We start from the raw sequence: 15,947 nt of genomic DNA on the forward strand, positions 1-15,947 counted from the left end.
CGTTACATATTATTTGCAACGATTTGACATAAAGTAGAGAGGAAAAATGTCTTACTATTGCAAATAATATGTAACAGAGGTAGTAATTTTATGTATGTTTTTCACAAAATAACTTTAATCGTACAGTGTAGGTGAAATGAAGAGAGACTTAAAACTAATGAAATAATGTGGGTGACGAAAACCTTAAAGTCTCTTTTGTTTTAAAGAGCAGAAAATGAGGCAAAATCGCTCTTCTCCTTAGAAAAATACTCTTCATTACATCAGAGTTTAGAGTTTTTCAGTTCAAAATTTGACAATATAAACACCATTCGAGACCACCCTATTTGTCGGCTCACCTCTTCTTCTTTCTCTCTCCTCCAAGTTTTCAACAAATTCCTCTATTCTCTTCTCATTCTCTGCTTTCTTCAACAATGGATGCCCTAACTGTTACTCCTCGCATTTCTCTCTCTCCTCATCACCACCGTCGGATTTCCTCCCTTTCAATCCCAGCCGTTCATCTCCGACGCTCCAATCAACCTCTTCATCTTCTCTCTCCTCGACGCTCTCTCTCCTGCTCCGCTGTTTCGTCTCCTTCGCTTGGTAATTTTGAAATTAATTGATTATTTTTGTGATTTTATTTGGTTAATTGATTGTTTGATTGAACAATGCAGTGAAGAATTCGGCGGAATTCATTGAAGCTGCGAAAGACGGGAATTTAATTCCGTTATATCGATGTATTTTTTCCGATCATTTGACTCCGGTTTTGGCTTATCGTTGTTTGGTGAAGGAGGATGATAGAGAAGCTCCTAGTTTTTTGTTCGAGGCTGTTGAACCTGGTTTTTTGAATTCTCATGTGGTACGGAATATCAATCAATCAATCACATTTTCTTTTGCTTTTAATTATTGATTGTGTTATTTCGCTTTCAATTGTTTGTTTCATTTTTTTATTTTTTGAATTTGATTATTGATTTTGTTATTTCTCATTTGTTCATGTTTTCCGTGAAGTGAATTGTGTTGCTCATGCCTTTTTTTTTTTTTTTTTTTTTTTAAATAGTTGCTTCCGATTTTTGCTTAGGCTTTAATAATAAATAGTCGTGGTCAATTTTCTCAAAAAAATAAAAAAATAAATAAAAATTGTATGACACAAGTGTTGCATGTTGTAATTAAGAAGAGCTGGTATGATTAAATTAAAATTAATATTGGAATAGTGTTTGTTATAATTAGTTTGCTTCATAATTATAATTATAATTAATGTGCATTATTTGTGAAGAAGCAAGAAAAAAAAATTGTTAGTTGGTCAGCCAGCTCTAAATGTCTTTATGCTTTTGCAAAACTGTAAAATTTTTGTGATAAATTTTGATTTTTTTTTTTTTTTTTTTTGGGGGGGGGGGGGGGGGGGGGTAGAGTTTATATGTTGAAAAGACTTGGTTTACGTAATAATTAGTTGATGTGATATGGGGCTTTGTAGGGACGATACAGTATTGTTGGGGCTCAGCCGAGCATGGAAATTGTGGCGAAAGAGAATTTGGTGACAATGATGGATCACCATGAAGGGAAGAGGACTGAGGAGTTTGTTGAAGATCCAATGGAGGTCCCAAGGAAGATTATGGAGCAATGGAAGCCTCAGCTGATTGACGAGCTTCCTGATGTCTTTTGTGGTGAGATAATTTGAACGATTTGCTTCCTTTAAGGTGTTTTTGATATTACTTGATTTTATACTGATTGCTTACCTTTTCTAATCTTTAGACTGAATTTACAACATGTTATTGGCTTAATGCTGTGATGTGATAATTTTATGCATAGAAGAGGCTGTATTTTCTGTAATTCTGAATGTAAGAGGGTGTAAGTCTAAATTAGTAACCTGATTCTTGGATTTAAATGAAGTACGTAAACAGACAGATATTTATGGTTTAAAGTCTTGAGCTGCCTACCATTCATCTTTCAATTATTATTTACATCATGGCGGGATTGGTTTACTTGGAGTGATGCTGACGTTTGTACGCATTTATGTACTCATTAACGGTTTTGTAGTAGTCAGTTTTTGCGTTCGATCAGGCAAACATTTTATACTTTATTCGAATATTGTCGTTTTCTAGAGTAAGTTACGGTGGTTGTTTCTGTTTATGAAACGTGAGCGTGTCATGCAACCAATTCGTGGCGTGTGATATTGGCAAGATAATCACATAAAAAAAAAGGAATATATGTTTCCAAGTATATATGACATAATTGCATTGACATACGCAATAATTGTTGTCTTTTTACGTGCTTAAAATGACTATTGATCCTAATAATCCTCTTCTTTGAGGTTTGTTGTGCTCAGTTACAGCCATAGCACAACTCTGTTACATTGGTTTAAGAAACAATTGTGCACATTATTGTGTAATCTTAGAGCATTGAGTTCCCTATTTTTTCTTGATTTTATCTTTGTGTGATCCCCATCTTTCACTTATACCTCGTATATGTATCAATTGTATGATATAGCATAATCATGCAAATTTCTAACACTCCATTAATTCTATGATTTATCTGCATTTAAGGCGATGAAAACTAATCTTTTATTCACAAAAAGTAACAAATTTTACTATCGCTAATTTGCTTCTAGAGAATAAATTCTCTACATTACCTGGAGTACAGATTAGAACTACGCTATAAGTATGTTAATTTTGCATATTCTGATAATTTGATATCTGCAACTTTATGCTAGGATGCATGACTTTATGTTGTTGTTAATCGGTTAGGTGGATGGGTTGGTTATTTCTCATACGACACGGTTCGTTATGTGGAGAAGAAGAAGCTCCCATTTTCAAGTGCTCCTCATGATGACAGGAACCTTCCTGACATGCATCTAGGATTATATGACAATGTCATCGTGTTTGATCATGTGGAAAAGGTATGCTTATGAAGGCTATGTTTTTCCTTTTCCACTAGTCATGGACTCATGGCTGCACAACTTTTTTTTTTTCTTTTTTTTTTTTTCTTTCTTTCTATCATCATTATATATATCTTTTAAACTGAAGTTGATAGTCTTGTAAAAATGGATACTCTGTATTTTTGTTTTATGTATGGAAGAATTAGTGTACTTGAACGATGATAATGGATACAATAGCAAGGATTAGGTGAAATTCTCTAGCTGTAATGGTTAGAAAAGTGAGTGACATTGATTTTGATCGTTATTTGGGGTGATAGGTATATAAAAAAAATTACATATGCTAGGGTTATATATGAAAAATTATCAGGACAACTGTAGTATCTCCTCAATATTTCCTTGGATTGCTTTGTGATCTCAGAAAGCGTATGTGATACACTGGGTTCGTGTGGATCGCTTTTCTTCTGCAGAGGAGGCTTATAAAGATGGAATTAACCGCCTAGAGTTTTTGCTGTCAAGGGTGCATGACATAGTAACGTGAGTAGTTTGTCAAGTTTTGTGTGTTATATAATATCATATGACATTTTGTCTTGTTTTATATGCTGTGCTTTTCTCTTTTTGCATTTCAGCCCAAAGCTGCCCTCTGGCTCCATAAAACTACAGACCCGCCTATTTGGTAGTACACTCAAGACATCAAATATGTCTTGTGAAGAATACAAAGAAGCTGTTTTGCAAGCCAAGGAACATATCTTGGCTGGTGATATCTTTCAAATAGTATTAAGTCAACGTTTTGAGAGACGAACTTTTGCAGATCCGTTTGAAGTATATCGGGCATTGAGAATTGTTAACCCAAGTCCGTATATGGGATATCTACAGGCATGTGTTACTTTTTTTTGTATATGTACTTATACATTTCTTTATGGCCACCCTTATACTTACCTCTCATTCATTGTTACATGTCAGGCAAGAGGGTGTATTTTGGTTGCCTCAAGCCCTGAGATTTTGACTCGTGTGAAAAAAGTAAGTTTTGTTGATGTTATTTTTCCATTTCTAATTATTGCTTTTGCTCATTCAATGCTTACTCAATTTTTTCCTTTGCTGGTATCTGGCTACAACATTTGAATCTTTATATATTAATTATCAGTTTCGATAGTGATTTACTAATGCTCTTTATCATAGTTGGCGTACTAGCTGTCACATGTGTGTCTTAGTAGCCATTTCAATTCCATTTTACACTTTTGTATCAATGCTTCTGCATCTGTGCATTTTGCAGGGGAAGATCACTAACAGACCTTTAGCTGGAACCATTAGAAGAGGAAAAACACCAAAGGAAGATTTAATGCTGGAAAATCAGCTTTTGAATGATAAAAAACAATGTGCTGAGCACATAATGTTGGTTGATCTGGGGAGGAATGATGTTGGAAAGGTTTTTTCATATCCCACTGCAATTTTATTTTTTTTTTCAAATTTATTTTATGTGAATCGTTGTGAATAGTGTAATAAAATACTAGTAATATCTTTGTATTTGGAATATGTTAAAGTTCCTTATTTTTCCTCCTATGATATTTATGATTTGGAATCTGATGATTACTGTTCGAACAGGTCTCTAAATTCGGTTCTGTGAATGTTGAAAAGCTTATGAATATTGAGCGGTATTCCCACGTGATGCATATCAGTTCTACAGTGAGTAATTCTCTCCTTAACACCCCCCCCCCCAAAAAAAAAAAAGAAAAAAAGAAAACTGTTTTCTCTCCTTTTAGTTTTGTTAAGCGTTCGATAATTTCTCAGGTGACAGGGGAAATGCTCGACAATTTAACTAGTTGGGATGTTTTGCGTTCTGCTTTACCTGTTGGGACAGTTAGTGGAGCACCAAAGGTGCCCCCTCTTACTCTGCTCCTGTTTCTCTTTCCTGTCCCTCTGTTCTATTTTAAAATGATGTTATCCTTCATGTCTGTCTGAGTTTGTGAGTTAAATTTATTGGACAGCTTTTGCATGTAGTTGAATGTGGGATGCTGTATTGCCTGGTTGTCTAGTTCATTTTGTATGTCAAGACTTTGAAAAGGGAAAGTCTTCATCTGTGTAGTAGGCAGCTATACATGTTTTAGTCCAGAAAAATCTGTGTAACTGAAAAAATAAATCTTTGTGAAACTTCTATTTTTATTCCAAATCTGATCTGAAAATTCCCTTTTCCCCCTCTCCAAAGAAGTTACTGAAGAAGTTGCTGACATTCATATGATAGAAGCATATTTTTTTTTCCAGTAATTATTTGATATTTCTAGGCTAGAAGTCATAGAGTGTTTAGTAGTTTAGTCTATTTTTAGAAGTCTAACGTTTGAAGGATTCATGAAATCAATTACAATTTTATGCACTTAAGGTTCTCATCATTTGATATAACTGAAACCTGGAAAAATCTTTTTGGGACACAAAATCCCGAACATCGTCTATTTAAATATATTGTGTATGTGTGACAATGTTACATGTATGCTTACAATCTCAACCCCTGTGGGAATCCATCTGAGTTACGCTTTGAATTTTATGTTGAAGTCTGGCTTCTTGCGATTACATTGGTCCATAAGTTTTTATATTGCCTTGAGGTGTCCTCCGTATGCTTATTGTCCATTGGCACAATGAACAGGTTAAAGCTATGGAGTTGATAGATCAGCTTGAAGTCAATAGACGGGGGCCATATAGTGGTGGATTTGGTGGAATCTCATTCACTGGTGACATGGACATAGCTCTTGCTTTGAGAACTATGGTGTTTTCAACTGCAACGCGATATGATACAATGTATTCATACAAGGATGCTCGAAGAAGAGAATGGGTGGCTCACCTTCAAGCTGGGGCTGGCATTGTTGCTGACAGTGACCCAGCAGACGAACAAAGGGAGTGTGAAAACAAGGCTGCTGGCCTTGCTCGTGCAATTGATCTCGCTGAGTCATCTTTCTTGGAGAGGGAATAGAAAGTGTATTATTGTTTGCCTTTTGATGTCGAAGCTGCAACAAGTGCTGTCTTCAAAGGTAGCTGTTTAGTGTCAACCATTTAAAAATAGATGGAAATCACAGCAGTAAAGACCATGCTATTGTTACCTGTGCATTTTCAAATGTGCATGGCATTAGTGGCTTCGCCCTGTGAATTTAGGGAGGAGGGAATTAGGCTTTTTGTGTTGTATGTTGATATAGATAGAAGTTAATGTATCATTTGTATGCACAAAACGTTTGGTAATAAATGGAATCCAAGCTTTTATGTTTAACTCATTGCATAGAATTGGTCTCTTTTTTCTTGATGCTTCACTTTCATCGACTGTTTAGTTGGTTGGTTTGGTTTACTAAAACAATTACGATAAAATGATTTTCCTTTGGTTGGTTTACAAAAGGTGAAAGTCAATCTCCCTTATCTTTTCATTTAAATTTTCTTCTCAGCAAGTTCGAAACCTCCAAAATTTCTAAAACAACGTGGATATTAGCCTTTAATTTTGGAATTTTTTTATTTTTTTCACTCAGAAATAAAAATTGCCGAAATGTCTACCATTGTCCCTAATACCTTCCGGGAGTCCAATTTGCTAGGTGGAACCGTGGAACCATCCAAATTGCCTTTAAACGACCAATTTACCGCTTTACAACTTGCACTTATTTGATTAACTCAAGCTTACCACGAACATTTATGAAACCCTATAATGATCATATATGATTCCCAACGGGATTATATGACCTCGAGATGTATCCCTTATAATCTAAAGACTTTTCGACACCGGACCCCAAAACCTCCAAAATTTCTCTAAAAGAGTGGATATTAATTAACCTTCAATTTTGGAATTTTTTTTACTTTTTTTGGTAGGAAATAAAAATTGCCGAAATGTTTACCATGGGCTCTAATACCCTCCGGGAGTCCAATTGGGTGGGTGGAACCATCCAATTTGCCTTTAAACGGTCAATTTACCGGTTTACAACTTGCGTCGCTTCCACTAACTCAAACCTACTACGAACATTTATGACAACATATTTTGATCATATATGGTTCCAAACGGCATTATAAGACCCCGAGATGTATCTCATAAAATCTCAAAACTTTTCGACACCGGACTCGAAACATCCCAAATTTCACAAAAAGCGTGGATTTCAATTTTGGAATTTTTTTTGACTTTTTTTCGCCCGTAAATAAAAATTGCTGAAATTTTTACTATGGTCCTAATACCCTTTAAGAGTCCAATTGGGTGGGTTGAACCATCCAATTTGCCTTTAAACAGCCAATTTACCGGTTTACAACTTTCACCGATTTCATTAAATGAAGCCTACCACGAACATTTATGACAACCTATAATGATCATAAATGATTCCAAACGGCACTATATGACCATGAGATGTATCCCCTAAATTTCAACACTTTTCGACATCGGGCCCCGAATCCTCCATAATTTCTCAAAAATCGTGGATATTAGCCTTTAATTTTGAAATTTTTGACTTTTTTTTCGCCCGGAAATAAAAATTGCCGAAATGTTTATCATGATCCCTAATACCGTCCGAGAGTCTTATTGGGTGCGTGGAACCATCCAATTTGCATTTAAACGACCAATTTACCGGTTTACAACTTGCACCGATTTCATTAACTCAAGCTTACCACGAATATTTATGACAACAAATAATGATCATATATGGTTCCAAACGTCATTGTATGACCTCGAGATGTATCCCCTAAAATTTCAAGACTTTTCGATACCGTGCCCCGAAACCTTCAAAATTTCTCAAAAAACGTGGATATTAGCCTTCAATTTTGGAATTTTTTTACTTTTTTCGCCCGCGAATTAAAATTGCCAAAATGTTTACCATGGTCTCTAATACCTTCCCGAAGTCCAATTGAGTGGATGGAACCATCCAATTTGCCTTTAAACGACCAATTTACTAGTTCACAACTTGCACCGATTTCATTAACTCAAACATATTACGAACATTTATGACAACATATAATGATCTTATATGGTTTCAAACGGCATTATATGACCCCAAGATATATCCCCTAGAATTTCAAGATTTTTCGACACCGGACCTTGAATCCTCCAAAATTTCTCAAAAAGCGTGGATATTAGCCTTCAATTTTTAAAATTTTGACTTTTTTTCGTCCAAAAATAAAAATTGACGAAATGTTTCCCATGATCCCTAATACCATCTGGGAATCCAATTGGGTTGGTGGAACCATCCAATTTGTCATTAAACGTTCAACTTACCGGTTTACAACTTCCACCGATTAACTCAAGATTACCACAAACATTTATGACACAACAAATAATGATAATATATAAATGGTTCCAAATGTCATTATATGACCCCGCGATGTATCCCCTAGAATTTCAAGACTTTTTGACACCGGACCTTGAATCCTCCAAAATTTTTCAAAAAACGTGGATATTAGCCTTCAATTTTGAAAATTTTGACTTTTTTTCGACCGGAAATAAAAATTGCAAAAATGTTTCCCATGATCCCTAATACCGTATGGAAGTCCCATTAGGTGGGTGGAACCATCCAATTTGCCTTTAAACGATCAATTTACCAGTTTACAACTTGCGCCGATTTTATTAACTCAAGCCTACCACGAACATGTATGACAACAAATAATGATCATAAATAGTTCCAGACGGCATTATATGACCCCGAGATGCATTCTTTAGAATTTCAAGACTTTTCGACACCGGGCTATGAATCCTCCAAAATTTCTCAAAAAGAGTGGATATTAAAGCCTTCAATTTTGGAATTTTTTGACGTTTTTTTTGTCCTGAGATAAAAATTGGCGAAATGTTTACCATGGTCCTTAATACCCTACGGGAGTCCAATTGGGTGTGTGGAACCATCAAATTTTTGACCCGTTCCTAACCTGACCCGAATTTAACCCAAACTGTTACAAACCCGACCCGAAATCAACCCGTCTTGTTATTGAATTGAACCAAATTCAACCCAACTTGTTATTGACCTGACACAAATTTTACCAGATCTGTTACTTACCCGACCAAAAAATTCAACCAGATCTGTTATTAACTCGACTCGAAATTAAAACAAATTGTTATTGACCCGACCTAAATTCAATCCAAATTGTTCCTGACCTAATTTCAAATCACCTTAAATGCAATTTAGACCACATTATTATTGTTGATCAAAGCATTTTGTATTTTTGTCTAGGGAGACCAAGTCGGTCTAGGCAAGCAAAAGAAAGGAGCATCATTCTCAAATTTAAGAGTTAAATATAGTATATATTTGTTGTATGGTCAAATGAGACAATTATCTTCCTAAATTATAGATTATAGTTCCCTAGTATATTGTCATTATATTATAGTCAAAGGAAATAATTAGCTTGATAAAAATGATAATTATATATTTATAGTTAGTTGAACCCGAATATGACCTGACTTGGAAATGACCCGGATTGTAACTGCAAATTATTGACTTGAACATAGCCCGACTTGAATCCGAGAATGACCCGACTTGGAAATGACCCAACCTGATTATAGCCCGCACATTATTGACTTGAACCGAACCCGATTTAAACCCGAGAATGACCCGACCTGATTATAATCCGCAAATTATTGAATTGAACCGAATCCAACTCAAACCCGAGAATGACCCAACCTGATTCTAACCCCCAAATTATTGACCTAAACCGAACCCGACTCGAATCCGAGAATTACCCTAACCCGTTTAAACCCATTAAAACCCGGATTAAACCCGACCTATTGTTCACCTGACCTGAATGTAACCCGACCTAAACCCGATAAAAAGTATGACACGACTTAAGCATGACCTAATCTAAACCCGACCCGCATAGGTTATGGATTTATTATGAATTGACCCGACCTGAGTTGACCCGAACTAAAGCAATCCGTTTACTCGAATTGACAGTTTGCAATCATGTATCACCTTGAAAAAAGTATTTTATTTTATTTTTTTTCAAACTAATTATAGCCTTAGAGCACTCACATCAGTGAGCAAAAAAAAATTGTTTTTTCTCTCTCTAGCCACTTTCTCTCTCTCCACACCCATGAGCATTTTTTGTGAGCAAATTTTATCCCACTAGTGATAAAAAAAAAATGCTCATCATTCTATCTCCTACTTTTTCACATACCCCACCAACATTTCTCTCTCTTACACATCACCATATTATTATTAATTATGTTTTGGTTAATGACATTTTAGTGCTACTAAATTACAATTATTAATTAATAATTACAATTTTTGTGAATTTTGAAACTATACCAAAATATGTCAAAATGGATCTCTATTTGTAGGGAAAAAAAATTATAACCGTTGGTAAATATTTTTTTTATTTTTTTTTAATTACAAGTCGGCCAAAATAGCCGTTTAGAGCTAATACCTTTTTAAAACGGTAACAAAAATCTGATTGGATGAAGAGGGCTGACAGGGACGCGTGTCAGCTCCCCAATGGCTGGAATGATGCGCCCTGTCAGCGGTTGTCCTTAAATTTTTTTGCTTCTTAGCCATCTAAAACGACGTGTTTTGGTGTTGAGGTGTTGTGGGTGCTTCCCAAAACTCGTCATTTTAGGGTGTCAAAAGCAAAAAAAAATGGCGCCACTTTGGAGGAGTTGTGGGGCCCACTTTTACTGTTCACCTTTAATTTTGCTCATCCTATGAGCAAATTCTAAAATGCTCATGAGCATTTTATACTTTGCTCATTAATGTAGTAACTTTTTACCTTTTTTTGCTCATCAATTTTGCTCATGAGCAAAATAATGCTCACTGATGTAAGTGCTCTTAGTGCAAATGTATTTTCAAGATCTTCTTAGCACGGTGTTCCAAGGTTTTTAACTAGTATCTAAGGGTTAAGGGAGCGCTTAATTGGAATTGACTGGGTTTCGAGGTTTTACAGCAAACTAGTTTTTAAATTGTGTCGCTCATTAGAGGTCCATATGGTTTAGAAGTGCAATGATTTTAATTAGACCCTTCTCTTTTGGTTAATTGCCGTATAATATTGCTTTATTTAATTTAAAAAGTTACCGAATTGCTGAGATTAATAAATTGCTTACAATCAACAAGCATGAACCATTTAGGTGGTAAATTAGGTTATAAACTGTCAGGAGCTATAAATATGATTGTTTGATATCCCTTCACATTTTTGGTCTTTATGCTCAGGATACACATTTGCATATTGTAAATCAACCAACGTAACTTACATTTAAACCAATTGTCCTCCTAAATAACGCAATTACAAGAGCACTGATTAATTTTTTGGAGCACTTGCATCTTTTTTTTAAGTTTATGCAACTAAAACTCTGCCAAACAATCTATTTTGTCATGAACCAATTGAGCCAATGCCATGTTTTAGGAATTGTTGTTGCAGAAAAATTGCCCCTTTCTTTCATTCACTGAAAAGAAGGCCTAATGAATATAAATGAGAACAGTCTAAAGAATAATCTAGTACTAGTATATTTCCATAAACAACAAAAATAGAAAAATGCAATAAACTACAACCCAAACTTCATCCATGCAAATTAGGGGTCTTTGGAGTCCGGACTTCTGTTTAGCAATAAACAGATAATAATTGAGACACGAAGTATTAGTATACCACTGAACATATATGATCCTGTATACAATACTATATGGTCCTGTCCTATGGAATGAATAACCGGGTACATCAACAGGGACCAGACGTTTACTTGAAGATCATAATTTTGGGAGCACAAGCACACCATGCTTTCTTGAAATTCATACTAGGTATTTAGAAACTTAATGGACACAAAAAATGAATATCCAAAAGCTTTCTACGACAAAGTTCTCTCCTCCAGACTCCAAAATGGAAACAAGGACAGGACAATCCTCATTGAGTACGTAATTTTATACTGAAATCTTAATCTCCTCCCTCTAGCCAGATATTTTCTCGTATTTCAGCAGTTTCTCTACACAAGATTAACCTCATGGAAAACACATAATCATTAATAAATACCAAACCAGCAGTTTCTCTACACAAGATTAACCTCATGGAAAACACATAATCATTAATAAATACCAAACCACCAGCAAAGTGCAAGAAGACTCTTCATGGCACTTCCTTAATTCCATCAACTAATAGGTACTCCATTGTACAATAACCTCTAAAAGGATTTTCCTCAAACTAAGAATACTTCAAATTTGCATATATACCCAATTAAACCTTTGCATTCAATAGCTCCTCAATCGTAATAAAACCTTGTGAGCATAATCACCTCGTACCCAAATTACTCGCAAAAGATTTACAAAAATTTTGTAATCGTCCTCACAAAGACATCCGACATAAAGCCTTTCCAATATCACTTAACAATACTAAAACAAGCTATCCAACAAACTAATCTACCATCATAGCCCCCTTAAACAATAAGAAGATCACTAGTAGTAGCAAACAATTCCACAAACACATTAAATCTACGAATATTTCACACTAAGAGATCACTAGTTGTAGCAAACAATTCCACAACACAACTAATCTACGAATACTTCAGTCCTAAAGGATCAATGTAGAATATTAAATCAATCATCATTTTCCCTTGCAAAAAGGGACATTCAGCCAAATCACTCAAACAAAAACAAAATTGCAGCCAAATTGAATCCACTATCCCCCTTTCAAACACTATCTCTATTAAAAAAAATTCACTGGTAACATGCATTGACAGTAAAATTGTGTTAAAAACACTTTACAGTTCAATTCAATGAAAATCAAGAACAAAAAACAACATCAGACTTCCCGAACAACAAAACCCTAATCCAATTTATTACCTCCAATCAAGTGAAGATAAACAATCATTGATTTCAACAAAATTATAATTAGCATGATTCAAATCCAATTTATTACCTCCAATCAAGTGAAGATAAACAATCATTGATTTCAACTAAATTATCATTAGCATTATTCAAATCCAATTTATTACCTCCAATCAAGTGAAGATAAACAATCATTGATTTCAACTAAATTATAATTAGCATTATTCAAGCTATGACTAGATTTATGAAGTATATGAATAAGCTATTGAAATTAGAAAAATCAATCATAGATCCAAGAACAATACGAAATTAAGCATATATATAAGAAGATAAAAAGTCGAAAATTATGTAAAATACTCCAGTAAAAATACCGAAAATATCATCATGTTTAACAAAACGTACCATACATAACCATAAACTGAGTACCTAAAACCAGTCAATAAGCTACAAAAATAGCTGAAAATTTGACGAAATAAGACGAAACAAACGACGGAAATCTAAACTCGGACTCAGCAGTTGATAACAACGTTCTACTTAGATCTCTGTCTCATCTTTCGGCGCTTCCTCTTCAATCTCCTCATACGCTTCTTCTTCCACTGCAAAATCGACGAAAAAACAATCAAAATCAATGGAAAAAAGCGTCGAATTTAATGGACATTAATAATAATTTGGAGTTGATGAATTGAATGAGAAGATTGAAGAATTACCTTGGCTCTCATGGTGATCAGACGAAAAAAAACGGCGACTTCAAAACCCTAATCGATGGAAAATACCGAGGAAAGAGAAAAGGGGAGGTTTTCAAGAGGAAAAGATAATAAGGAGGTTTTATGATGATTTATAGTGAAACCCTAGTTTGGAGTGTTTGGGTTAGGCCTTGTTGGGTCAAGTTGGGCTGTCTAGTTCAACAAAGCCCAAAATACCTTTATAGTTTTTTTTGTTTTTTTTTTTTTCAAAAATACCTTTATAGTTTATACAAATACAACTTCTAGTCAAGTGTGCTTGAGTGCCTTGGGTTTTAGAAAGTTGGGATAGGGAAGGACCGATGGCTAGATGTGATTACGAGTACGGTTGTGTTATCGTGTTGTGTCTTGAATGAATAAGTGTACGTGTTGGGTGAGAAAAAAATTGAACCCTAGTCTAACTCGATGGGTCAAGTCGAGTCAAGTATTTAGTTGGAATGATAAAACTTGTATACATAAGATTACAGTTTTTATTTTAAAATAACTGAACACTCACTCATGTGTGCATGTATGGAACCTTCAAGTCGTAAGATACTTGCTTGAGTTTCAAACCATTTGGGATATGGAGATTCAATTAAGCCTTGTGTTAATTTCCTTTAAAGGATAGAAGACAATCTTTTAATTTATACTAGATTAGTCCCGTGCGATGCACGAATTTATTTGATATATAGAATATATATTGTATGCATTCTTATCTCGTATCAGAAAAATTATAGAGACATAACCATTAATTGTAAATGCTAATTTTATAAAATTAATTTTGAAGAAGAACAAACCGAATATGAAAATTAGAGCATATACAAAAAAGTTAGATTTGTACTATACGATTTTAATTAAGCAAATATGATTTTAAACTTGAATTATATAAAAAAAATATATATATATATATATATATATACATCAAAGTATTTTGTTTGATAAAGCATAAGGTAAGATGCATTAGAAATCAATAGTTGACGATAGAAGAAAAATAAATAAATTAAAGAATGTAAATTAATTGAGAGGACGAGAAATTAAATTTGAAATTTAAATCCAACGAAAATCTAATGACATAAAATTTTATTTAGGCGAGAAAAATTTTCTTAGCTGCCACGTGGATAATATGATGTCAGCGGTTTCTACTTTAGTAGTAAATATGTTTATAGATAGATATGTATATATGCTGTGTCTTATTTAAAATGTTTATTTACTTATTTACCCTCACTATGATTATTACCTCTTCATTTTTAACTCTTAAGATTAATGTGGACATTGATACCCCTAAATATATACTCCGTATTTATATATTTTATTTCATTATGTTGTCAATTATTAAATTTGTGATGTAAGATTAAACCGAAAGAGATTCCGGATATGACTAGGTATGACACACACATCGCGCGCGTTAGCTTCCATAGTATTTGGGAAAAGGAAGTGTAAATTTAGTCCAAAAAGTAGGAGTATTTGGGAAAAGGAAGTGTAAATTTAATCTAATACTCATTTTTCCGTAATTTTTAAAATAGGTTTACTCTAAACCCTTAAAAAGGCTTGTCCAATTCCATAATTGGACAATCATATAAAAACTCAACCCATTTATTTATTATTATTAGACGGATATATCCCTTTAATAACGATAAAAGACCAAATACGGTCCCTAAACTTTGGTATAAGTTTGATTTTGGTCCCTCGACTTTCAAAAGTCTGATTTTGGTCCCTCAACCACCAATGAATCATAATTTGTGGTGGCTATTACAATGACTCAGCAAAGTTTAGGGACCAATGTCTATTTAATTGCTGACATGGCTAAAGTTTAAGGACTTTGCATTTTTTATTTTATTTTATTCTTGCTGACTGGACTAAAGTTGAGGGACTTCCATGCATTCCAAGTATTAATCCCATAAAATTAACCTTTCTAATTGCCGAACTCACTCAATAATTTATCCTTACCAGTTACCTAAACATAACCACAATAGTCACCACCACAACCACTAGCCCATCGCCAATACATAAACAACCACTGGGCGCCACCATTATAACACCACAACTATCTTAAAATTAATAATAAAAAAACCAATTACCAACAAATCTAAAATGTTAGTCAAATTAAACAAAAAAAAAAAAAAAACAAATTGAAAACAAACAAGTTTTGAATTAAGAAAAAAAAAAATTGAAGGATAACCCATGTCAAGTTCACGACCACCACCTTGTAGTTTGGAGAAGATCTAAAGGTGGTGGTTTTTGATGAGAGTGGTGGGGGTATTGGTCGTTCTCAATGCATTTAGTGATGGTTTTGGTGAGAGTGATAGAGTGGTTTTCGATTAAGGTGGTGATGGTTTTGGTGGTTTGTAATTCGTTGATGGTGATTGGTTGGGGTTTTTTTGGTGGTTTTCATAGGGAGTGGTTGGGTTTTGGGTGATTTCAGTAGGAGTGGTACGGTGGGGAATTTGGTGGTTTCGGTGGGAGAGGGTGGTGCTAGATTGCCAGTGGAAGTAGTATGTATATGTAGGGTGTTGGAGCTTAAAAAATGGGGAAGGTAAGAAGTTGAGGAGAGAGAACATAAAATTATTAAAATTAATGTGGGAAATTAAATAAATTCAAGATTGGAATGAGTAAAATAATTAGATTAATTAAAGTTAAAAATATGGTTAATTA

At 34.3% G+C, this 15,947-nt stretch overlaps 1 protein-coding gene and 1 long non-coding RNA gene across 3 annotated transcripts; one reads left to right on the top strand and one right to left on the bottom strand.

Annotated features, from left to right (window-relative positions):
- Positions 1-199: 199 nt before the first annotated feature.
- Positions 200-6,095, top strand: LOC145624637 (anthranilate synthase alpha subunit 2, chloroplastic-like). Of its 2 annotated transcripts, XM_081677717.1 has the most exons (11): positions 200-579; positions 651-835; positions 1,448-1,637; positions 2,718-2,869; positions 3,267-3,382; positions 3,475-3,721; positions 3,809-3,865; positions 4,119-4,271; positions 4,448-4,528; positions 4,634-4,720; positions 5,481-6,095. In XM_081677717.1, the coding sequence occupies exons 1-11, from the start codon at positions 411-413 to the stop codon at positions 5,802-5,804; spliced, it is 1,761 nt and encodes a 586-aa protein (XP_081533843.1). In that variant the 5' UTR covers positions 200-410; the 3' UTR covers positions 5,805-6,095. The 2 variants fall into 2 exon arrangements, with proteins under 2 accessions (XP_081533843.1, XP_081533842.1); XM_081677716.1 differs by having other exon boundaries at positions 3,475-3,865.
- Positions 6,096-12,876: 6,781 nt separating this feature from the next.
- LOC145620753 (uncharacterized) lies at positions 12,877-13,497 on the bottom strand. The gene is made up of 2 exons (XR_014108297.1): positions 13,284-13,497; positions 12,877-13,172 (listed from the first exon to the last, which is right to left on the bottom strand). It is a non-coding gene; the product is annotated as an uncharacterized LOC145620753 (long non-coding RNA).
- Positions 13,498-15,947: the final 2,450 nt, after the last annotated feature.

This window comes from Chenopodium album, chromosome 3, assembly GCF_948465745.1.
Source record: "Chenopodium album chromosome 3, dcCheAlbu1.1, whole genome shotgun sequence".
NCBI lineage: Eukaryota > Viridiplantae > Streptophyta > Magnoliopsida > Caryophyllales > Amaranthaceae > Chenopodium > Chenopodium album.